This window comes from Pleurodeles waltl, chromosome 2_1 (assembly GCF_031143425.1).
Source record: "Pleurodeles waltl isolate 20211129_DDA chromosome 2_1, aPleWal1.hap1.20221129, whole genome shotgun sequence".
Lineage (NCBI taxonomy): Eukaryota > Metazoa > Chordata > Amphibia > Caudata > Salamandridae > Pleurodeles > Pleurodeles waltl.
The window spans coordinates 180417414-180443275 of NC_090438.1; the positions used below are offsets into that span (position 1 = coordinate 180417414).

The 25862-nt window shown below is 41.6% G+C and overlaps 1 protein-coding gene across 1 annotated transcript in view; it reads right to left on the reverse strand.

Moving 5' to 3' along the window:
• Positions 1-18392: 18392 nt before the first annotated feature.
• ATP1B4 (ATPase Na+/K+ transporting family member beta 4) overlaps positions 18393-25862 on the reverse strand; it is a 250030-nt gene continuing 242560 nt past the window's right edge. The window contains exon 9 of the mRNA XM_069212109.1: positions 18393-19362. Coding sequence (XP_069068210.1) covers positions 19201-19362 — 162 coding nt within the window. The 3' untranslated portion in view covers positions 18393-19200. The remainder of the gene's footprint in view (positions 19363-25862) is intronic.

Consider the following 25862-nt stretch of genomic DNA (forward strand, 5'->3'; position numbering starts at 1 on the left):
CAGACTATTGATCTCAGAGGATATTTTGAAACTGAGATTGCCTACCGGTCTAACATCTTACGTGGGAAGGTTTATGTTCCTGTTAAGGGAGACAATGTTCTGAGCTGGCCTCATCAGGGTGATCTAAAAGTAATACTGGATCCAAATTCGCCTTCACCTGTCATGACTAAGGAAGATTATGTTAACTCTTTAACTTGCATTGAGGAGTTGCAGGTACAAAAAAATGTTCTCTTGCCTGTTTTAGTTGAAGAATTCAAGGAAGTTTTTAGTGAGAAGTTGGGTTGTCTCAAGAAGTATCTTCACCAAATAAAGTTAAAGAAGGGTTCAATTCCTGTGGCATCCAAGGTTCGTCCAGTTCCCATTTCTTTAAGGAATGATGTGGAAAATGAAATCAAGAGACTATGTGATGAAGAGATCATTGAGCCGGTGGAGTCAGCGGAGTGGATTTCCCCGTTTGTAGTTGCCAGGAAACCAACAGGAGATTTAAGATTATGCATAGACTTAAGGAACCTCAATAAGTGTATAGTCAGCGATCAATTTCCCTTACCCAACATCACGGAAATGGTCACGATGTTGTCAGGTTCTAAGTATTTTAGTAAGATCGACCTAACTTCTGCGTATCATCAAATTAAATTGCATCCAGATTCGCGTAGTTACACCACTTTCATCACTCCGTTTGGACCTTCAGGTTCATAAGAATGCCGTTTGGGTTGGTTTCGGCAGCTGCGGTGTTCCAACGTTTAATGTATAATTTATTTGGATCAGAGCCTGGGGTTAAGTGCTATCAAGATGACATTTTGATATATGGGAGGAGCGAAGATGAGCACAATTCTAGAGTAAGAAGAGTTCTAAGCATACTCAAGGAGCATGGTCTGACTTTAAAGCCTAAGAAGTGTTCTTTTGGTGAAACGGAAGTTGAATACCTTGGACATAGAATAACTGCAAATGGATTGAGTCCAAAACCTGAGTTGGTGAAAAACATTTTGAACTTGCGGGCTCCAGAAAAAAAAGAAGAGTTATTATCGTTTTTAGGAATGTTAGAGTTCAATGCTAAATTTATTCCTAATTTAGCGACCAAAACACTCAGCATGCGGAAACTTGTCAGGAAAAATGTTGAATTTGTGTGGAGTATGGAATGTCAGAATGAATTTGATTGTATCAAGGCAGTTCAGCAGGAACAACTAACCTTAGACCTCGTAAAAGAATACCATCCTCTACAGATAATTCATCCTTTACTCTTCTGAAACTTACCAGATCCTTGTCCTGTTTAACATCATTCCTCCAACCACCCCTGATTAGTTCACAAACCCGCTGCAGAATCTCATCATCTCCCACAGCTTTTAACCACTCATCGTGTTTGATCACACTTCCCGTGACCATACATACAGAGACATCACCATGGATCTCCTTCTCCTGTAACACTTCTACCTCCACACTCAGTCTCGAGAGACAGTCCGCAACCTTGTTGTATGCCCCAGGGACATCTCGCACTGTATAATCATAATCTTGGAGACTGACCACCCACCTACTGATTCTAACAGAGATCAAATCAAGCCCCTTTTTCATGAACACCTCTACCAAAGGCTTGTGATCAGTAAGTATTTCAAATTCTCTTCCCCATACAAAATTTCTAAATTTACTGATAGCCCAATACACACACAATGCTTCTTTTTCTATTGTGGAGTAATTGATTTCAGCTCCTCTTAAAGTCCGGGAACAAAATACTATGGGTTTAGGACTTCCATCACCCAGATATTGCAACAACACAGCCCCCAAACCATTCTCACAAGCGTCCGTCATGATGACACATTTTTTGTTTGGATCAAACGAATTCAATGACCCAATTGAGACTAATTCTGCCTTGATACAATCAAATTCATTCTGACATTCCATACTCCACACAAATTCAACATTTTTCCTGACAAGTTTCCGCATGCTGAGTGTTTTGGTCGCTAAATTAGGAATAAATTTAGCATTGAACTCTAACATTCCTAAAAACGATAAGAACTCTTCTTTTTTTTCTGGAGCCCGCAAGTTCAAAATGTTTTTCACCAACTCAGGTTTTGGACTCAATCCATTTGCAGTTATTCTATGTCCAAGGTATTCAACTTCCGTTTCACCAAAAGAACACTTCTTAGGCTTTAAAGTCAGACCATGCTCCTTGAGTATGCTTAGAACTCTTCTTACTCTAGAATTGTGCTCATCTTCGCTCCTCCCATATATCAAAATGTCATCTTGATAGCACTTAACCCCAGGCTCTGATCCAAATAAATTACTGTATACATTAAACGTTGGAACACTTCAGCTGCCGAAACCAACCCAAACGGCATTCTTATGAACCTGAAGGTCCCAAACGGAGTGATGAAAGTGGTGTAACTACACAAATCTGGATGCAATTTAATTTGATGATACGCAGAAGTTAGGTCGATCTTACTCTTAGAACCTGACAACATCGTGACCATTTCCGTGATGTTGGGTAAGGGAAATTGATAGCTGACTATACACTTATTGAGGTTCCTTAAGTCTATGCATAATCTTAATTCTCCTGTTGGTTTCCTGGCAACTACAATCGGGGAAATCCACTCCGCTGACTCCACCGGCTCAATGATCTCTTCATCACATAGTCTCTTGATTTCATTTTCCACATCATTCCTTAAAGAAATGGGAACTGGACGAACCTTGTATGCCACAGGAATTGAACCCTTCTTTAACTTTATTTGGTGAAGATACTTCTTGAGACAACCCAATTTCTCACTAAAAACTTCCTTGAATTCTTCAACTAAAACAGGCAAGAGAACATTTTTTTGTACCTGCAACTCCTCAATGCAAGTTAAAGAGTTAACATAATCTTCCTTAGTCATGACAGGCGAAGGCGAATTTGGATCCAGTATTACTTTTAGATCACCCTGATGAGGCCAGCTCAGAACATTGTCTCCCTTAACAGGAACATAAACCTTCCCACGTAAGATGTTAGACCGGTAGGCAATCTCAGTTTCAAAATATCCTCTGAGATCAATAGTCTGACCGCCATAACCTCCAGGAATAACATCTGGATCTTTTAATGTAACTTTATGACTAAAATGTTCGTCAAAAACTTCATTTGATATGAGCGTTAGCCAAGCTCCCGAGTCAAACAACATTTCGCAGGATACCCCAAAAATGGTTACAATATCTTTGGGGTGTTTTCTCTTCACAGCTCCCATGGAAACCGTAAGGATGCAGTCTTCAACTACCCTCACCGAAGTCTGACTCTTGGAAACTCTGCAACACTTGGCAAAATGCCCTCTTTTATTGCATAGTCTGCAAATCGAGTTGGCCGCTGGACATTTTTTATAGGACGCATAATGTCCTGAATTCCCACAACGGAAACATTTTACATCTTTAAATCGTGTTACCATAGAAAGACTATCCTTGCCCTCTTCACGTTCAACACTGTACTGCATGGTAGTACTTGGTTCAGGTTTCGTAACAATCTTGCTCACATCCACCCTTTCACTATTCTTTTCTTTCTCCAGTTCATGAACACACGCCATGGTATGTTCTACACTCTTGGCAAGCACTATCACCTCTTGTAACGTTGGGTTATATCTGCTCCATAACTCCTGTCTAATTTTATCATTTGTGCACCTCAACATAAACTGGTCACGGATTCTTTCTTCCAACGTGCTACCAAATTTGCATGTCGATGCAAGCTTCCTAAGATCAGTTATATACTGTTCAATAGTCTCTCCAGATCTCTGTTCTCTCATGCCAAAATGGAACCGCACCATGATGGTACTGATCTTAGGTAGGAAATGTAAATCCAGTTTTTTTAAACACATTTCAAACTCATTGGTATCTGTAGCTTCTTCACCAAGATCAGGTAGATTTTCAAATATCTCTTGGCCCTCACACCCTAAGCAATGCATGAGAAGAGCCGTCTTTCGTTCACTAGATAAGTTTGTACCACACACCCTGGAATAGTGCAAAAATGATTTTTTCCATTTGGACCATTTTATTGGCGGTTCCCCTGGAGAAGTTAAGAAAAACGGTGGAGGAGGAATATTTTGCATGTTGAATTTCTTTCGTTGTCTCACTTAAGTTAAGTGTTAAAAATCAAACGTTGCACCAATCACATTAAATATATGGCAGCAAAATAATGAATTTCGATGTTCACTGCTGAGATTTTATAATGCTTGAATATGTCCTATTGTCACATACATTAGTTCCATATATGTCCAAAATTATGGATTCAAATTTCAGTGAAAATACGAAGATCTTCAAACAAATCTGAAAATTTTTCATTCGTGTTTACAATATGGTATTTGAGCTCCCTCTAGTGGTGTCTGAAACATTAAGAACTTCCAAAAAAAAAAAATCAATTTCCAGAGCAGGAGTGCTCGTTTTAGATGCACGCTGGCAAAGCGAGGCATACGCGATGACTTCAATGTTAGAAAACAAAAGAGAAAAAAAAAACGCGGTGAGATGCTCGCTAAGATCAGATGCCTTCTGACATCGGCTCGATGCGCGCTGACAGCACGAGACGTTATGTGATGACTTCAGTGTTTGAAAACAAACACACGCGCTCACAGCAAATGCTTGATGAAAACGGCTCGCGTTAGATGCGCGCGATCGATATTCTCTCCTTACCGACTGCTCGTGCAGCTGCCTCACGCGCTCATCCGTTAAATAGAAGAACTCGATGAAAAGACGAAAATCAAAATAATTAGAAAGACCAATTGAACAGTACCTTATTATACACTTCCATCGGATGAAGAGAAGGTAACAAACAAAGCTGTTCTCATCTGGCACGGTTGAAATAAAACACAGCACTTGTAGTCAACAGACATAGATTCCTTGAGATGGCCTTCTGTGTCTCCTGTGTTGAGATGTTCAATGGCACCCTCGTCGCCAGTGTAAAGTATATCAAATGAAGAGAGGCAAATATGCTTGTTGTAGAAGTTGTAGGTTCCTTTATTTGAAACATCCCATCCACGATCCAGCTCGACCAACAGCTCTTACAAAATCAATCAGGTCTCCACTGCATTCCACATTCCACCCCTATGTCATGGATGACCTCAGCCCAAGGCAAGGCTAGTGTGCATTCCAATCAGGCTGAACTCATCCAATGCCTATACCACACCTGTTTATTAACAGGGACCCAGAAAATGAAAGAGAAAATCTCTTGGTGAAGCCAAGAATGAGACCAGCTCCCGCATTCTGTACAACTGGCAGATATTAAATGTATTGCCTTCAATGCTATCACTATTATTTTTAATAATGTTACGTGATTTGTAAAATGCGTTTTTGTGTGTAGAGCAGTAAGACTATTGCTTGGTTTGCATATTTCAGTGGATATAGATTAACACAGTCTGAGGTGCTCATTCTGACTTCGGCAGTAACTGAACCGCTACGCCGGCGGCGGTGCAGACCGCCAACTAATGAGTGTTGCGGTTTGGCCTGTGCCAAACTGCCATTTTCCCGTTGCTACCGCCAGGAGAGTTGGACCCACCGGGCCAGAGATGAGCATCTCCGACCCGGCGGGCTACCCAATACCACCGGTGGTATTCTGAGTCTCTGTTCCGCAAGGGATTCCGTGGCAGTAGCACTGCTGCGAAATCCCTGGCGGAAAGGCTACCGGCAACGGGAATTTGCTAGTAGATGACTCCCCCCCCCATTCCCAGTAGTGACCCCCCACTATCACCCCCAGTAGAGACCCTCCCAGGAGAGACCCTCCACCCCCGATCCCCATACTGAACCCCGCCCCCCCAAATACACACACGCACACCCTGACACACACTCACAACACCCTTACACTCGCGCACACACACACATCACCACAATTACACACAGACACACACATACACAAACATTCCCCTCCCACCCCCATTCATTACATGCATACACACACTCACACACACCCATTCACACACCCCACCCCTCTCCCCTTGCGGAGGACACTTAACTCGTCGACGAGGTGCTCCTCCCTGAGGGGACAGGCTCTCCCACCGCCGGCCCCGCACCGCCATCAGGACGCCACCAGGCCGTATTAAAGGTCGTAATACGGCTCGCAGAGTCCTTTTGGGGGGCGGGGACCGGCAGTGGGACCGCCTCTGCACGGCCGACCGCCAGCATGACTATTGGAGGATTTCCACCCAAATTGAGGCAGAAGTCATTCAGTATACTCAGAATATGGTGGTCGGAGGACCTCTGGCATCCGTGACTTCGGTGGTCTCACCAGAAGACTGACGGAGTCGGAATGAGCACCTGAGTGTTTTGTATGATTTCTACTTAATTTTCAAAAATCAAAACTATGAAAATTATATTTTCAATCCATGGTGAAACTACTGAGGCAATTCATAATAAATAATATCCATTTAACTTTTATTACTAGTTCTTCCTAGAAGGTTGTGTTTTAATTAAAATAAACATTTTCTCAATGGATGACATGTTCCTGTTAAAAGTTTAGTTTGTTGAATAATTCTGAATTTGCAAAACCGACAAAGGCCATAATATCATGTTACTCTTTAAAATGCATTCTTCACATTAACGTGTCAGTGCCAATTAGAATAGTAAACCATTCATTCTTACTGGCCCCTTCTACACAATGAATTGTTTGCCTGGCAATGCTAAGAACTGTCTATTTGTTAAATATCCCAAAATATCCCAAGAAAGGAAAGCCATACTTTATTTTTCCATTTTGTCCCCTTAGTGAAAAAATATATATGCTTTTCTCCAGCTAGCTTTTTTAAATACTTTGGAAATAACTTTACTTACCAACCTTGATTACATCCATTTTATGTTATAATTCTAACAGTATCCAACATGTAAACAAATGAAAAACTCTGAAAGATTTACATAACTGATGCAACTTAAAAAAACTTTTAAAAAAAGGCCACCTGTGTAAATTAAATCCTAGTTGTGTTTGAAGCCATGGCAGTCTAATGGCGGATCAGTACGTTGTTTACTAAAATTATTTAAAATACCTCTTTTAAAGCCCTGAAAGTGATTTGTTTTTTAGGTCTATGAGCTGGCATTTTTAGAGGAGATTTGATTTTGTTTTTATCCCAGTTGAGTGAGGTTGTATTTTACATGTTCTAGTTATGGCCTTCCACTTTAGCTTTTCTTTAAACCCGAGGATTCACTTGGTAGTTTTTCTGCCATAATCAACTTTAATTGCCAAGAAGTCTAAGGAAGTATACAGGCAGGAGGGAGATACCCTTTCCTATCTATTTAGTTAGTTAAAAAAACGACCATATTCTTCACTTTGATCACTGACTTAATTTCAGCAAGACATAGAAGCTGCGGAAATGACTTAACGCTATATGATTCCATGAGAACTTGAGAGAAAGTGACTTCTATGAACTTTATTCAGTCCCTGGTGTCTTCAAAGGCTGATAGAGCCTTAGAAGCCTGCAATGGTTGGCGTTATACTATAATAAACGGGGGTAGTAATGTGATATCTCCAGTCACTGGACCCAGACGACAACCTATGGTTGACATCACATGGTTTTCCTCTTGTCCCAATCTTAGCCTCCTATCAGTCTCATTCGTGAAGCGACCAAGAAAGAGCATGCAGTGCAACCCATGGATGGTAAAGAGCGCACTTGGGGTTAGTGTTGCGGATTGCTGTAGTCTGAGAGCAGAAGTAAATCCAAAACCATGATGAGCTAGGCACCAAAGCACAAACAGGAGTTGCTACCTCTGACTGATATCCTTGAAGCTTGCTCACCTAAAAGCAAATTATCATGAGAATAGGGGTGGAAAATGCCACATCTGGTGACCCAGATTTAACATCCAGATATTTGTCTTTTTGTTTTACTCAGGTAAATATTTCACTTTCTTCATCTAAAGCCGTTCCATTTTTTTGTAAGAAATAGTTTATTAGACCAATGAATGTACATAGAAGTGCAGCATAATTAAAATGCAAACATTATTTACATTACTCATGTTTTTCAAAATGTTCCAGGGACCAAAACAATTTCCAAATTTTGTAACAATGTTATTAAAAGCATTGCATCATTTCTTAACCCAATAATGTAATTCGTTAGTACTGGTAGACTATAAAATACTGGAAAGTTATCTTAGTAAACTATGGCGAGGAGCTAAACCTGGCCTTCCATCATTAATAATCTACCCATATTTCGGGCCTGTAGATATTGCAACTAGTTAAATCCAGCCAAGAACAGTAAAATAACAGTAATATCACACGGTCCTTTTAATTACTCACGTCTTCAAGATCTTTCAAACCTAGTTAAATCTCAGATGCAGTTTTAATTGCACATCTGTCAGACACACCTCTCTAAATTCAGCAACAAAGAATTAATTATAAGGCACCAGCTGCCCTTTTCGTAGAGACGTCCACTTAGAATCACTCATAAAAGCATTGTTCAGGGCCTTACTTACAGTTTGTCGGATGGGTTCAGCCACCAACGTGGTGGATGTCCTGTCTGCAGTATTACACGTCCAGTACAGCCTGTAGGGGACGGGATATCGTCACACTTTGAGAACGTATTTTGTCCACTAAACTATAAATAAAGCCCTATGCCACTTTTCAGCAGGGCATACCCATGCCATCCGAATCCGAGTGAAGGGTAGGTGTACCCAATTCGATTTGAACCCCTTCCCCGCTGGCTCTGGGTGGTAAAATAAGTGACCTTTTCCAGCAATAACCCTCAAGGTGTATGATCTAAAGTTGAAGGAAAAAACGTCCATGAGGTACAACTGGAAGAATGTTCGCTGGTGGGCTTTAATCAGCGTCTCCAAAGTGTGCTCACCAAGCAAGCGACTAAATCGAATAAGTCAGAAGTGCCCGCTTAACTAAACCTCCCTGTGAGCCCTCCAACAAATGCAACTTATGAAGAAAGCACCTAGAGAAATGTGTTATTCAGTCTCAATGGACTGTTTAACGCCTTAACAAAGATGAGCTGCCCATGTCAATTTCCGGAGCACACATACCTCTTCTCGAGCGAGACCGGGACCTACGCGGAGTCGAGTGCCGGGCCTCCATTAGCTTTAGGGACCGCTCTCTCAAAGCTTTCAGGTGCATGGCCCAACACTCGGAGCACGACTTTGGGTCGTGGTCGCGGTCGAGGCACCACAGACAAACGCAATGAGGATCCGTCACTGACATCGTCCTATGGCAGTCCTCACAAGGCTTGATCCCGGTCGTCGGGGACATCTTGACGCACCAAAGTCGTACACAAAAACTTCGACAAAACTGTCGTATTCAGTCAAAAAATAGCCAGGGTAGCTCTCTCCGGATCAGCGTGTGGCGCGGAAAGAAAAGAACTGACGTCAATGCGCGAGGGCAGCATCTATGTACTACTCCCGATGTCATCACTGCGACCACGACACCTACGACGCCTGTGTAGCCGACCAACGCCACCTACTGACACGCAAGGGTATTGCTCAAAGAAAAATCTCCGGATCCAGTCTGACGCCTGGGGGAAAATTCTAAGGTAAGGAATCTGCAACTAGAAGTCTCTATCAGATATTTGTTTATCGAAGTATTTATTTCTAGATTCAAGGCACACGCACAAGCAATGTGTATGCAAATGACATATTAGGAAAACCAAGCAGACTCATTTAAATTACACTCTGTTCGTTTTAGGCAAGTCTACTGGTAGCAGTGACTGCTGTGACTGCTGGGCAGCAGGCCTTTGTCTCGGCAAAAAACACTGCGATTTACACTAACAGTCCATCAATCATAGTCTTCGACCCGGAAGTGCATGCTGAGTGCATCTGGAGACAGGCAGAGAAGGGAATCCTTAGCAGCTGGTGACTTGTGCTTCTGTTCACTTTCTTCATGCAGTAGGGCACAACACAAAATTATAATGAGAATAAACGTACCTCAGTGATCAACAATCTACCGTGGTTGCCATTTTGAATACTTTGGCATTGCCAATGCGTCTGCCAGTAGACAGTGTAATATGACGGTTTAGTGAGTGGGGTGGTGGACGACTTACTCGTTAGCCTCTGCTCTCCACTGATTGTCTGCTGATGCACATATTTTACATAGTCAGAGAAATGGATTGTTATAATTATCTGTGAAATGTTTACCGTTCCCTTTTTCAAATATGTGCAATGTTTAATTTTTTTGTTAATGAACGGAACCAATGTTAAAATATTCGTGTAAGTAAACATACTGACAGGCCTAGAGTGTAGGCTGAGTTTGTACACGCCCACAAACATAAACATTTGTGGGTATTCACAGCTCCATACAACTTCTTACCACCCTGGAAAAGGTGGAAATTTACTCCTAACAAGGGCAGCATTTTCATGCTTTGAAGGTAATCTTTTTCCTTTTATTTAAAATAAGTGTTCACCTGCAATGCCAACCGATTGGCAGCGCCAAATAAATGATGGTCAATGTTCAAGGGCAGCTGCAAAAGACCCTCTGCATTGTCAAACCTGAAAAGTCCCCAAAGTTTTTGTGGAGTATGTCTGGATACCTGCAACGTTTGCTTTCTGGAAATTTGCAACTGTTGGAGGTTTCTAAGCATAACAAGGGGTCCCTTGGTGAATTCCAAAAGAAGTAATTCTACATCCAATCAAGGTTGTAAACCTAACCACATTATTTCTAACTTCTTCAAATATTCCTTTTACTTCAAGGGTATCTTTTGTCCAAATAATCCTTTCCCCTTTGAGCCTAGTGAGGTAAATCATAAAATGTGATATTACGTCTAGAAGAGTAGAAATGATTGTTCTGTTCAAAATGAAATATGCCTTAACCAAATGTAAAATATATAGTTTTGGCATTCTAGTAAGAATGTTGTGAAAGAAAAAGTCACTGACTAATACCAAAATGCAATGAGTGCACAATATATGACGTAAATTGGCATGCAAAGTTGTATCACTGCAAGAAAAGCAGATCGTAGACAACGATCTGCCAATGAGTGAAAAGCCCCTGACACATTTGTGGCAACACAATTCAGATCTGTATGCATAGACGACAGAACATCTACTTGGAAGTAAGGTGTTCAGGTAGTAATGCTTTTTATTTGAGGTATTGATTTTTGAAACACTTTAATTTGCAAGAAAAACAGGGTGGCAAAGGGGCATTCCTCCCTGCCCCACCTTGTGATTCTGAACTGAATATATCAATACCTTGAGCGGTAAGTGACTCCCATTGTCAGTCCATAACCATTCACACCACAGAATTAGTCTTTGCAAGAATACTGCTCTAGGTTTCAGAGTAGCAGATAGCTGTGTTAAGGACCACTGCATGAACCTCTGATGCATTTTTTTTCCATAGCACCACCTTATTTGGCTTTGCAACATGTGTCATGTTACAGAGGACATGATTTGCAATGTTTGAGATTTGTGAATATGAATGCAAGGACAGAGGTCTCCATCTGTGCATTCATAGTTGGTCGCTAGGATTCATAAATCGAGTCCTGACACACGAATTTTAATGAGGAAGGATTTTTGCAAATCCTTGTTACAACCAAAAAGGTACATCGACATAGTGCAAAGTATTTGATTCTGTCAAATCAGCAGTGGGAACCAGTCACTGTGATACGACCTGGACAATAACACATCCAGTCTCATCTTTCAGATCAACATGTGGGCATTGCAGGAAGCATGTTTACTATCATGGAGGTAGTGTCCTTAGGCCAAGACAGTGGCACTTCCTAAATAGGTGGGAAGAGCGCCAAACATGATAGTGGATGTTTCTAAGCTTCGTATACAAAGAAGCAGAAATCCTGGTACCCTTCTTTTTAATCATACCATGAGGTAGTGTCTTCAGAGAGTGCTCCTGTGGTTTACCTTGGGTGAAGACACACTCTGTTATGTTGCAACACTAATAAAGCAATGTGAGTATTGGAAAAACTGACCTTGGTCGTGATGAGACCAGAGATCTGACGCTCTCTAGCTTGGCCATGTCATAGCCGGATTTAGGATGTGCTACAGCCCTGAAGAAATGGCTGCAAGCACCATGGGTACTTCAATGTATTTTGACTCCCTAGACTTGGTATGTTTTTATTCTGCTGCCTTCCTCCTGTTTTTTCCCAGTGTACGACTCTGTCGCAATACACTGCATAGTTGGTTGGTCGTGCGGTGCAGCAAACACCTATCTATGTGTAGCAAAATATCTAACTAGTGTCATAGAGTTTTCATCTACATCTATGGAAAAACTTTTTCAAACTTGTATGATCATTAAATCCATCCCTTCATCTTGGCAAGGTTTGATTTTGCATCCTATTTACAACATGCATTTGCCATGCATTAGGTCTTGCATTTGTGAAAGTTAGAAGAATTGGTGTTGAAAATGGCATTGTTTTTTTTTTTTATTTTATTCGGTGGAGTGCTGAAATTTGCATAGAACTATTGCCATTTGCATGACCACATTCACAGTAACAAGCACAGCTGATAAGCCTGCAGCAAATTCAAAAGTGATTACCTTTAACAACATAAGGAGAGCGCCTCATTTGTGGGACAAACAAACCTATTTTCTATGCCTATCCTTTGGCGACCATCCTACTTTGGAAGCTACCCTGTGCATTGCATCATGAGCCTAATTAAACTATGATTTCTCATAGAGTGGCATTTTTCCTCCTGTATTTATTGTTATTTTTCAGTGTTTCCAAGCAGTACACTTTCTATGCAGTTAGGTTTAAATATTTGTCGGCTTTTCATATGAAAACATCTGTCGGACCTGCTATTTTATGGAATACAAAGGAAGCCAATTTTTGATGCCCACCAAGTCGGTGTATTGGACCTCTGTCAGATAGTCCTCTGTTTACGCCCATGATCAGTGCCCTGTTGGAGTTACCGGCGGAAGACACTCTATTCACAGCTCCTTGCTCGATCCCCAGACCTGGCTCTGGTGATGCTGATCAACAAAGAAGGCGGCAGGAGGCAGTAACTATTGGGAAGGTGAGGTGGCAATATCTTGAAAGGGGTTCAGACATTAGATAGACGAGGTGTATAGATGGGATACTAGGATGGAAATTGTTTGCTGAGTAGGAGTTAGTGGAGACCGTCAGATAATAAAAAAGACCATTGGGCCAAGGGCCTGGGAGGGTGATACGATGTCAAGAAAGATGTCAGGAGGAAACACACCTACCAAACTGTTGAATCAGAGCTGCTGATGAAGTCAGATGTTTACGAGGGTAATCTCATTAAGATAAATGCAGAATTAAGGCTTTTTGGAAGAAACGACTTAGGGCCATGCAGTACGAAGCATGCAATAGCGACATGCCCCAAAGAAGCAAACAAACAACATACGGCCACGCAGCACAAAGCAGCCTTTCAAAAGAAAAAAATAGTGTGCCAGATGAAGCTATGTGGCCAATCCTGCAATCATACATGTAACAGCCATGTCCTTCCTCCTATAGCAATGCGAGGCCCCTTGCCCTCCTCCCATGCTCAAACTGTTCATGGACTGCCTCGCAATTTACGCCCTCTGATGTCCCCCTTTTTCACTCTGGCAGAATGCTGCTGCTTAACTGCCGCTCCTTACCAGCTCATTCTTTAAACATCCATACTCTTTTGGAAGAACTCCTGCCCGATGCCCTGTTTCTTACGGAAACGTGGTTGGGTGATGATTCCACAGTGGATATCTGTAACTTTTTGCCTTCTACATACTCTATGCTACATTTGGACAGACCTGTTATCAGAGGTGGGGGAATAGCTATTATTCATAAAACCACCATTAAGTGTGCCATTTCACCCTCTGATATTCCTGACTGTGAGAGCTTGTTGTTCTCACTATACTTGTCCTCTACCTCTACTTTTTCTGGAATCTTGCTCTATCGGCCTCCGGGAGCTGTTACCTGTTTTTTGGATACTTTACCTGAGGTCGCTGCCAGCCATATTTGTAAATTTTCCAATTTAACTATCTTGGGAGATTTTAATATCCACCTTGATAAAGTGGACTGTCCCTCGGCCAAACTATTATTAACCTCTCTTTCGGCACTTGAATTAACCCAAAACGTAACTGGCCCCACGCACCTTAAAGGCCATACTTTGGACCTTATTTTTATTAATGTTGCTGACCTCATTGCTGCATCCGCTCTGCCGCTAGTATGGACTGATCATTCCCTTCTATCTTTTACTTTCCCTTACGATGTTGTCCAGGATCTGCCCCCTAGTCCCTTAACGTCTGGGCGTATTTGGTCAAAATTGGTCCCGGATGAGTGGCGTAATGCCCTCCGGGCCCTCCGTACGACCAACAATCCTCTCGTTCCAGAATCTGCAGACTCATTTGACAAATGGGTTTCATCCTCCCTGGATGCCATTCTGCCTGTCAAATTTAGAGCAAAATAGTCTTCTCATAAACCTAAACCCTGGTTTTCCCCTTCCCTTCTTGAACTTAGGAAGAATTGCAAAACGTTAGAAAGGCTGTGGCAAAAAAACTACAGTCTCTCTGCTAGAGATATTTATAGACAGTCTATCAGAGTATACCACCACAATATTAAAATTGCCCAGTCCATTTATTATGGTGCTAAAATAGAGAACTCTTCTTGTCCCCAGAAAGAAATTTTTCACATTTTTAAAGAACCTCCCACGTCTGCCTCTACGATTGAGGCCTCTATCAATCACAGTAATCTACTGGCACTACATTTTCAGGATAAAATTACCAGTATATACTCTGGGTTCCCCATTTCGTTGCAGGTGCTCCCAAACTGTCAGGTCCTGGATCCCCTCTTTGAAGGGATCTCACTAACCACATTTACTCCTCTTACTGATGCGATAACTGCCGATTTTCTATCTAAAATTAAATCTGGCTCTCCCTTGGACCTTGCCCCTCCATCTGTTCTCCTACGGGTATCGGATATTATTGTCCCTCCGCTTACAAAAATTTTGAATCACTCTCTATCCTCTGGCTCCCTCCCTCAGTCTTTTAAACATGCTGTTATTAAGCCTCTTCTAAAAAAGCCTAAACTAAACCCTACTCTACTAGGAAACTATAGACCCATTGCCCTCCTCCGCATTGCAGCTAAGATCCTTGAGAAGCATGTTAATTCTCAACTAACCTGCTATCTCGAGAGCCATGAGTTCCTACATCCCACCCAAATGGGCTTTAGAGCCCAAGATAGCACTGAGTCGGCCCTTCTCACAGTAACTGAGTCGGCTCGTCAGCTTTTGGATCAAGGGACTCATGTGGCTAATATTTTCCTCGACTTGAGTGCAGCCTTCGACACGGTCGATCACGATCTTCTCTGCTGCAGACTCTCAGAAATAGGGATAGGAGGCTCTGCCCTGTCCTGGCTCTCTTCTTTTCTTAAAGGTAGATCCTTTCAAGTTCTGGATCGTCCCTTTTTCTCTACAATTCTCCCACTGACCTGTGGAGTTCCCCAGGGCTCTTCTCTCAGCCCAACTCTTTTTAATGTCTATCTGTCCCCGTTAGCCAAAGTGATTGCTCCCCACAACCTCTCATTGGTCACTTATGCTGACAGAACTCAATTAGTGGTGTCCCTCTCCAGCCTTGGAGACTCGTCTGCCGCTAATCTCTCCTGTTTCATGAAGGATATTGGCGACTAGATGATTAAATCCAAACTTAAATTCAACAATTGGAAGTCGGAAGTCATGGTCTTAGGCAATGGCCCCCCTGCTCTTCCCCTTTCGTCATTCTCAGAAACATTTAACAATCTTCCCCCTCCCAAAGCACATGTTAAAAGTCTTGGCTTTTGGCTGGATCCTCGACTTACTATGGATTTTCAAGCTAAAAAAGTCTCCTCCATTTGCTTTGGTCTCCTAAGAGCTCTCAGGAAGATTCTTAATCTTCTACCCTTTATGGCCAGAAGAATTCTTATTCAAACCTTAATTCTCTCCCGGCTTGACTACGGGAACTTTTTGTTTCTTAGCTCCCGCTTTATGTAATAAAGAAGCTGCAGAGAGTGCAAAATGCAGCAGTCAGGCTTCTCATTTAGGTACCCAAATATTCTTCTGCGAAGCCGGCTATCTCAACTCTTCATTGGCTCCCTATTAAGGAGTGGATCCACTTTAAAGCACTCTGCATTGTTCACAGGGCCCTACATGGTAGGGGTCCAATCTTTTTCAGAAAACTGATTTTTTTCTATACTCCATCTAGAAGTTTGCGGTCATCTTCTCTTCGGAATGTTCATATTTCCCGGCCCAAGAGAGCCTGGGGAAGTTATTCCTTCTCCAGCAAGGCCGCCCATCTCTGGAATGCTCTCCCCTCTGAGCTCCGCCATGAATCCTCAGAGCGACTTTTCAGAAAAAAACTAAAAAACATTATTTTCTGCAACTAATTCACTCCTTCTCTTCCCTCGCGTAGTTCATGTTGTTGTTAGCGCTGGGATGGCCTTGGGTAACTATGCGCTCTATAAATCTATAAAACTAAACTAAACTAACAGGGTCACTCTCCAAGGTGGCACAAAGCAGCCTGAAGGTGGGACCATCATGAAGCATTTACCAATGAAAGTGTGTGCATTTTGAAAGGCAGGCCAAGGAACAAATTAAAGTGATAGGCATTGTTGAAGCCCACATACAAATTACAACACATCAGAAAAGCAGCGCTTGACCTAAAAAGGACCCAGTGGCGACCCCAGATAGCTATCACCTTATAGCCCTTTTGAATGTTGAGGCTAAATGCTGTGCCTCGCTTCAATTGGAGAACTTAGGAGCATGGGCAATCAAAGAACCTGATATCTTTTAATCAAACCGTTGTAGACCTTTTTCAGGCACTACTGATGATCTTGTGGCTATTAGGATGCTTGCTGCAAAACATAATGAAAAATTAGCTACTTTACTGCTGCTTCATAGATTATGGTAAGACTTTTGATCATGTCAGTTGCCAGGTGCTTTGGTCTAATTTTTAAGCCCGGCAAATTCCGTAAGCACTACTCGTGGCATCCAGCTACTTTACTCCGACACGTAGGCCAGAGTAAATTTGGGAATTAATACAGCAGCCTCTGGCAAGATAAAAGTTGAACAAGGCGTTAACCAAGGGTGTGTATTAGCCCCACAATCTTTAACTTGTTTATGTGTGACCTGGCGCCTACACTGAATTCACTTATCAGCCATGCGCCAAAACTGACAAATCAGCCCATAACTTCACTTCTCAATGCAGACGATGTAGTCATCTTAAGCCAAACAGCAATGGGGTTACAGAAACTGACCAATGTTTTACACAATCATAGCAGCTCAGATGGAATGACAATACACTTTGAATAAACAAACATTGTTATTAGGAAAAAAAGGAAAAAACGGGCGCTTGGAATCTGAACAACTGTCTGATTACACCAAACAAATATACATTTCTGGGATGTTGACTGAATGACAAAGGAGACCACCTAACACATCTTAGCTCAATAAAGCCAAAATCTGCCTCACTACAATTTGCCTTTGAAGGCATATTCAAAAGCACAGAACAGCCTACTCTGGAACCATTGCTGAAGATAGTAAATGCTAAACTTGTCTCATCACTGGCATGTGGCATAGAAGCATTTCCAGGGAAACTGGATGCTTTTTTTTACAATGCTCAGTGCTGTCTTCAGGTCATTGTTTAAGCTTCCACACAATAACTCACTAGCCCAGATTAGGCTGGAATCTAAGATGAGTGGCCAACACCTTGTACAGAAAGCTAGTTTGAAGTATCTGCACCAGTACGAGCCACTAAAAAAGAATCTGAAGAATTTAATCTGTCTGAAAGTCACATCTGAAAACATGGTCGAATGCTCTCACCGAAGCCTTGAAGCTAAAAGGCGAAGCAGCTGTGTGGAATCTAAATCTGCCTCACCAGCAGTTCAAAGCAGCTCTAAACAGAGAGGTTCACATAGGATCCTTCCTAACTGATCGTCGCACCTTTATGAGAAGAAAGCATTCTGGTCTTGTAATTAAGAGCTATGCTCAGAGAGGGGTGCAAAACACATTACTGAATCATTTTCGGTATACTACAAAGTTAAGCTGTGGCAACTAGGCTTGGGCTGCTTCTCATCACTAGACCTCTTGCCTCCCTGGATGCGACAACCCGCCATCAACATGTGCCGTATATGTGGCTTTTTCCAGGAGACACAACCACACCTGCTCCGCATTTGCCCCATGGTAACTGATGAACACAGAAGGTTCCTTTGCCATCTCCTGATTAATCAAGGGACGCGGACAATACAGGTGGCCATCAGATCCCTCTTGAATGAAACTCGCTCGCAAGTAATGGCTAGTCTATACCATTGTTGGATAAAATAGATACATCATTAAGGAACTTAGCTACTCTCTCAACCTCCTCAGGGACATAGGGATATAATGTTGGAGAGTGTTCATTGAATGAACATTATCCTTATGCTCTCTGAGAGGGCTAGCATTCACTGCGATGGAGTTGAGTGGTACTCTGAGTGCTGCTTAGTATTCGTTGTTAAGGTAATTATTTTTCTTTTCATACAGTCATTGGCGATAAAACTTTGGCTAACATATGAACAAAATGGAGAGGCTGCTAGGTGAAGTTTGTCACTCCTACACATATTTATTTGAGTTTACTATTGGCTTACTATTACCTTTTGATGATCTTTGCCTATCCTGTTGACTTAGGAATTCATAGTTTAGATCCTGTTTGTGGCATCATTTTCAGTGTATTTTTACTGAGTATTTAGCATTCTAACACTTTTTAGCGAACAACACTTTACAAAACTGCACTTTAGTAATAACTTGTTGGCTCAGATTAATTAGTTTTTTATTCTGTAAATGCATCAATAGTAATAAAATGCTATAATGCTTAGCCTCAAAAGCTGTACGTCAAAAACTGCTGCACTGTCAAAAACTGTTAGTAGATCAGCTTATGTCGAGATAATTAAGCCTCAGGTCATAGTTGACTGTATTTAACATATATATTCCAACTTTCGATGCAAACTCACTGTTAAGTGCCCAGACAGTACATAGATGCTTCTTAAAATAGCATGTTATGGGTTTTATTTGTTTATAACTTCTTTTATGAATTGACTAGTGCACAATGAGTCATTGTTTATTTGTTAATTTATTTTAACTTGTTCTCATATTTGCACATTTTATTACTTTATGCTGCTGGCACTTTAATGGACTTAATTGTCTAAATAAAGCATTTCCAAAGGCAACTAGAGTCATAGAGAAAATATCTTATGTTTTATCATTCAAGTCTTCATCGGGCATCTGGGGTCTCTTTTTAAACTCACTGATATGTTTCATACACTGTATAAATATTTTCCAGGCAGGTTGGCCGTGCAGACATTTAACGCGATGAGGACAGACAGTATATTTCCTGGTGAATGTTCATGTCTCCTAAATTCCAATTTCCAGGGTGAAGATGATTCTGCCAAGGAAACGGTCATTGTTGCTGTCACTTATAATGTCCTTGCCATTGAGCTTACACTGGACGGTTACTGGGTGATTTTTTCTTGCTTCCGTAAAATGCACAGCCACCAAAGGAGATGTGTAATTGACCTTAAGTGAAAGGAAAGAAGGAAATACATCTGATTAATTAACTGCACGTTATAGAATGGCATCCATTCTTTTTTAATTTTAATATCGTTCTTATTAATACACTTTCCCAACTCAGTACCTCTTTCTGAGTTCGCTCGTAACTCCACAGGGGAGCATCTGGGCCGGAATGAATGCTTTCAGGCGCTAGCTCCATGTGAGTTAATTAGGATTACGAATTGTTTCCCATAGAATAGAAAGCAACATGAACCTGGCAATATTGGGTCTAATTCTGCATGTTTTTCCCACTTCTTGGGCAATTAACGGTCTTAAATCCGCAAGCATTTACCAACTGCTTGATACAGGTGGTAGATGTTACGGAGGCTTTTCTTTTTGTCTCGGGAGAAAGAGGGGCAGAACAGGGGTGTAGCTTCAGGGGAGGTGTTTGAGATGTTGCCACCCCCAATAAATGTATTTTCTGGCAATTAGTTGGGTACGGGTGCTTTCAGTCAGGTTTGGTGAGGTGTCATTGTGAAAGCTGAATTAATTACTAATACATCTTCAGTGATTAATAGCTAAGAATTTACATGAATTTTGCTAACACAGAGAAATTGAGAGTTTTGGAAAATGTTCCCACCTGGGTGGCAGGCATTACATGTACGACATTAATAAGGAAATAACATTAACGGCTTAGAAATAAAATGCACATGTAGAATAAAATGTATTAGTGGACCATACTAATAGATGAATGATATATATTTACTTCATTTTAATAGGAATAGAGTAATTGTGAAATTATGGGCTTAGTCGACAAGGCCTCGTGTTTAGCTTCATGGTATAAATAAATAAATATTCATAAATGTTTTGTAAGAGCAGAGAATTTGTTTATTCATTATTCAGACAGTGCTGACCAAACGATTTGTAAATGTCTTTAACTTTCTTGTGAGAACTGTTTGCTGTAGTATTATGCGCTACCTACGGATACATTTGTATCCTTGGTGCGTGAGAAGCAAATGTTCCTAGGACTCGACAAAGACTTCACTGACTTGAGTTATGATTGCAACTAAAAAGTTACCTGACAAAACTGGTGATGGGAATAGGAGAAGAGGGGCCAATCATCGATGTGTGAAAGACTGTCTAACTATATCACAGTTTTGAGAATTAGGCCCTCATTACAAGTCTGGCGGTCGTATGACCGCCAGACTTGCGCTGACGGTCGCACCTCCAACAGGCTGGCGGTGCGACCGCCATATTATGACCGTGACAAAGTCGCCACGGTAATACCGCTGACACCGCCAGGTTGCCGCCAGCCTGCAGCCTGGCGGTCCTGGCGGTTGTAATCCAGCTCCGCCCTGGGGATTACGAGTCCTCATCCGCCAGCCTGTCCATGGCGGTAAACACAATCATTCACTCATTCTGGTGGTTCGAGTCCTGATCGAGGAGGAGAGCAGTTCCTGATGCCTTTTTCTTCCTAACCCAAATTTGTTAATACTATTGATGCTGTTTTCCTTAGCTTGAAGCCCTTTCTAAGTTGGTTCAGTTAACTTAAAGCCCCACTGTGGCTGAGCCGATCCCCTTCACTGTCCCTTGCCAAAGCTGACCAGATGGATGTCCAACTGATAAAGAAATCACAGATTGCTGATCCAATAAGGAGAGGTAGAGCAAAATGCTATTGTTTCTGTTATAGATTGTTGTTCTTTCTTTTTAGGTACCAACCGCTATTTTGTTAGAGCCCTAGTTAGATGTTTTCCAAATTAACTTTTGTCTAAATTACTTTTGCATGAACCCATACATGCCATTCGAATTGGAGGGTCAGTTAGTGTGTCACGTACTGACAAATATTATTAACAAAGAATTGATTTTATTCATCTGCTGAGTCTAGATGTATGCCATTTCTATAGTTCAGATATTGTTATTGTTGATATGTACGGTAATCCTTGAATGTTTAATGACAAATGCTTTAGTGAGATTGCGATTCTTTCGCCGCTTTGGTCAGCCTGTGTTGTTTCTTTCAAATTTTACCAAAGGCATGGTTATTCATGGCCACATGGGTTATGGTACGTAAAGATTACTGACTCAAAATTTCTGATGTTTGATTTGGTAAACAGATTACATAGTGGTTGTTTAGGTCAGGAGAAAATTTGTACGCATGGTGGAACGCTGTTAGCATGAGTCAAAAGGTCTATCGAGTCTCTAACGCCTCACCTTATGAATAAATGATCAAACAACAAATACGGTCAGACGCGCTCACATCTGTCAGATTTCACCAAGACATTTTACATACACACAGACAAAACGCATACATACTCTCTCCATCTCTTGGTTTTGAAAGTCTTCATAAATGTTGGTTACTTTACAAAATATTGTGATTTTGCTCACTTAGTACCCCTACCCCTCCACATTTCTCTCCCTTTTCACTGCCTCTTAAGCCACTCTAATATACCCTATTTGTGGTATAATGTATTTTAACATTATATTGTTGGAAAACATGAAGCTCACACCTCTCCAATCTTACTGACCAAGCTACGTCCCTGGGCAGGAAGCAGTGGGAAGAAATAATTATTTCTTCCTCTGCTATGGAAGCCTCTTCTGCTCCCCTCATTTTAAAGGATGCATGGGGCTAAGGGCCTGCACAGCATCTGTTTGCAGTTCCTCTGATAATCCATGTCTGTTGTCTAGGGGCCCATAATTACTGGGTCCAGAGTCTTAGGGCCTTTGCCCAGAAACACCAGTTAACTAGTAGTTGCTTGGAGTGGTGTTGTAAGAAATTAGGTTACTGGTTGAGGTTGGTGAAAACCTACTCAAGCAGCAATCACAATCCTTGTCTGGGTGAGACACAAGCAAACACCAAATTAACCTGTTCTCAACCTTCTGGTAGCTTGGCACAGAGCAGTCAGGCTTAACTCAGAGGCAATGTGTAAGGTATTTTTGCAGCACTTCAAACAGTAATAGATTTAAAACACAACACAAGAAAAATCCCACACCAATTTAGGAAAATATAGTTCATTTTAATAAGTAAATCAAGGCCAAAAATACCAAAATCCAATCAGCAGAACCAGAGATAGAAAATTTTAAGATTTCAATAAAAATAGCTCTAAAAAGCATAATGAGCCAACTGTGGATATCAGAATATGCCAGACAGTGGTGTAACAAAGACCCCCGCGGAGCAGGGACCCACACGCACCAAGGAGCCCCCTCCGGGTACTTTGCAGGGGGGTCCACTAAAGTTTTGTTAAGCCACTCATGCCAGACTGGGACAAAGTAACAAGTTGGGGCCGAGCGCCACAGGGACCAAGTTAGGCCCACTGAATAGGGTACTTTATAAAATGGTTGATGAGCATTGCAAGGTCCTGCGTCAAGGATGCGTTGGGAAGCTGAGGCGATGCATCAGTTCTGAGGAGCTGTGAAGCTGAGATGCGAGAGCCTGCATCATCATTGAGGATTCAGTCGACGAGGGCTTGCAATGCGAAGTCCAGCATCGAGGATGCATCACATAGTTGTGGCGATGCATCAGTTCCAGAGAACTGCGAGGCTGCGATGCAAGAACCTGTGTTGTTGATGAGAGATTTACGATATGAGGGCCTGTGTCAGGCTTTGCACAGCGGCACTGCTGATGCCACTGTAAGGTCGGTACAGAGCCCTTGTGCTGAGAAGATCCTTGCAGGATAGGCAATGCGTCAGTTCTCCTCAGGAATGTGCCGCGTAGCAGAGGAGATTTGCCAGTTCTGCTGGGACCAAAGATGGGCTGACAGAGCACCTTCAGGCCCACTTCCAAGGTTCCAGGACTGGGGTGGCACCACTTGGCAGGGTAGAACTTACAGAAGCCAGAGTCATGGTGCTGAGTTCAAGGTTTATGGAGCTGTTTATCCCTGAGGCTCCAGTTATGAGGCCAGCCAACTGGCCCTTGGAATGCCTGGATTCCTGGGTTCAATAGATGCCGGTCCAGTCCTTCTCACCCAGGCAAGAAGGCAGCAGGTCAGCATAGCAGGGCAGTAGTCCTTCAGAGCTGCAGTCCAGTAAAGTAGCAGTCCTTTCAGCTGCACAGCAGTCCTTCTTCCTGGCAGAGTATCCACATTTCCAGACGTGTACTGAGGAGTTGGTGTCTGAGATCCAATATTTATACCTAGGCCTTCCTCTGGAGTTGAAGAAGCTTCTAGAGATGTCCCTTTCATGTGCACAGGTTACCTGCCTTCCCTGCCCTTGCACCAGACTAAATACAAGGGGTATGTAGCCCTTTGTATGGAGGCAGAACACAGCCTATTCAAGTGGAAGTAGGGCTGTGCCCAACTCTGCTCTCCCATCCTGCCAGTGATGGCCCATCCAGACACACCTAAGCTCTATATTGAGTGTGGCTGTCTAGGAGGAATACACAAAGCTACACCCAGTCATGTGACCCAGAGACAGGCTGCAGGCACTAATTGGCTAAGGCAGGAAAATGCCAACTTTTTTTAAAAAACTGTAATTTAAAATCCGACTTCGCCATAAAACAGGTTTTTTTTATTACTGTTCCAAAGACACCAAACATGAACCGGTTACCTGTTCACATTTTGAAGTTACAGCTTATTAAAGGTAATACATTAACTCCAATGTTATACTGTGGGAGAGGTGTGAGCACATCTGACCTTATTTGGTTTCTTATCTTTAATTTATAAGGGGACACATTAGAGGTTCGATGGATCTTTAGACTGCGCTTAGAGTAAATCCCTCCATAGGACTCAATTTAAATACCAAGCAATAACAATATCAATCAATATTCTTTGGAATCAGTAATTGCACACACCATGACCCTCTTGGCCATGAATAAACACATCTTTCTTGTAAAAGTTAGAATGTTTATTTCTCAACATTAACAATGCTAATCTCACGTAACTTAGTCTCAAAATCAGATAATATACATACAGAAACAACACTGGTTGTCCAAATCTTCTAAAGAATCTCAATTTAACCAAAGCATGAATCACAACGCATTCTTGAATTACAGTACAAATCAATAGCAGGAATAATTGCGCAATAGAAATAGCATAGATTTAGATTCAGCAACAGAGCAGCATCTATTAATTGTTAATAGCAACCTACTAATATTTAAGATCATCCCTCACTAACCTTCTGATTAGAATAGCATGTTTGGACTTAATGCAAAACAATTTTTGTCAACACAAATTTGGAAAAACATCTAACTATGGCTCTATCAAAATAGCGGTTAGTACCTAGGAACAAAAGACAAATTTCATCTAACACAATAACATTTTATTAATACCTCTCCTCAATATGGATCAGCAAGCTGGGACTGTCTCCATCAATTGGACATCTGTTCGGTCAGCAACAGCATCGGACCATGAAAGGGAATGTTTCAGAATCTGGGACTCTAAGCTATCCGAACCAGTTGCAAAGCATAGTCTAAGGATCAGCATTCGGCAACAAAAGTCTAAGCAATAAAGTTAAAGATAGAATTCTTTAAGTAAAAGGAAATCAAGACCAGTACACCTCATCAGTGAAGTAGGAAAACGGGAATAAGCCTCTCTTCCATCGGTGCGATCAGACTAAGTTAAAATCATCTAAAACTCTTCCCACATTGCCATTGGTCAAAGAATCGTATGTTTAGTCCATTGAAAGTAGAATTTCAAATCTAAGCTATAACTAAACTGTCTTTCACATGTCGATGATTGGTTCCTCTTCTCCTGTTCCCATCGTCGGATTCGTCAGGTAACAATTTTGTATCTCTTTGTTCTTCAGTCAGTGCATTCATTGTTAGCTCTTGGGAACAGCACTTTCTCACTCACTAACCTTTACAATGTATCAATAACTAATACAGCATTTTCTATCAAGCAGTTCTCATGGAAACGTTAAACATCTGCTAGTGTTTGGTCAACTCAGTGAAACTATGCAAGTATTCATTTCTCTAAACAGCCATTTTATGTGAATTATTTAAACAGTGCATCTTAACATGAGGCTGTGCAACTAGGCCCAAGACCTCGCTAATTTAAGGCCTACAATTAATAAAGCACATACATAATAAGTAATCATTAATATAACAGAATACTACATTAATCTAAACATGAGCACATCAATTTGTTTTAATAGGTAATTCATAAGGATACTTTGTGATAACTGACGGCCACTCAAGTAGACACATTTTCCAAGCTGTGCATTATTTTCTATATTAATTCATTCTCTATGCAGATTTAACATTCAGAATACATTAATATTTATTAGTAAAAATTCAACGTTCACAGAGGTAGCCCTTGCAGTTTGCAAAGAAAAAGAATTTGAGTTTTTACTACAAGGACATGTAAACATTTTAAGTACATGTCCAACTTTTTAAATACAGTACCCTGCCCTCTAGAGCTGTCCAGGGCCTATCCTAGGGGTGATTTACATGCATTAAAAAGGAAGGCTTGGGTTTGGCAAAAGGATTATTTTGTCAGGTGAAAATGGCAAAGAGGGTTGAACTATCAGTGCTGAAGGTCCACCAGTAGCATTTACTAGTGACATACAAGTAAATTAAATATGCCAATTGGGTACAA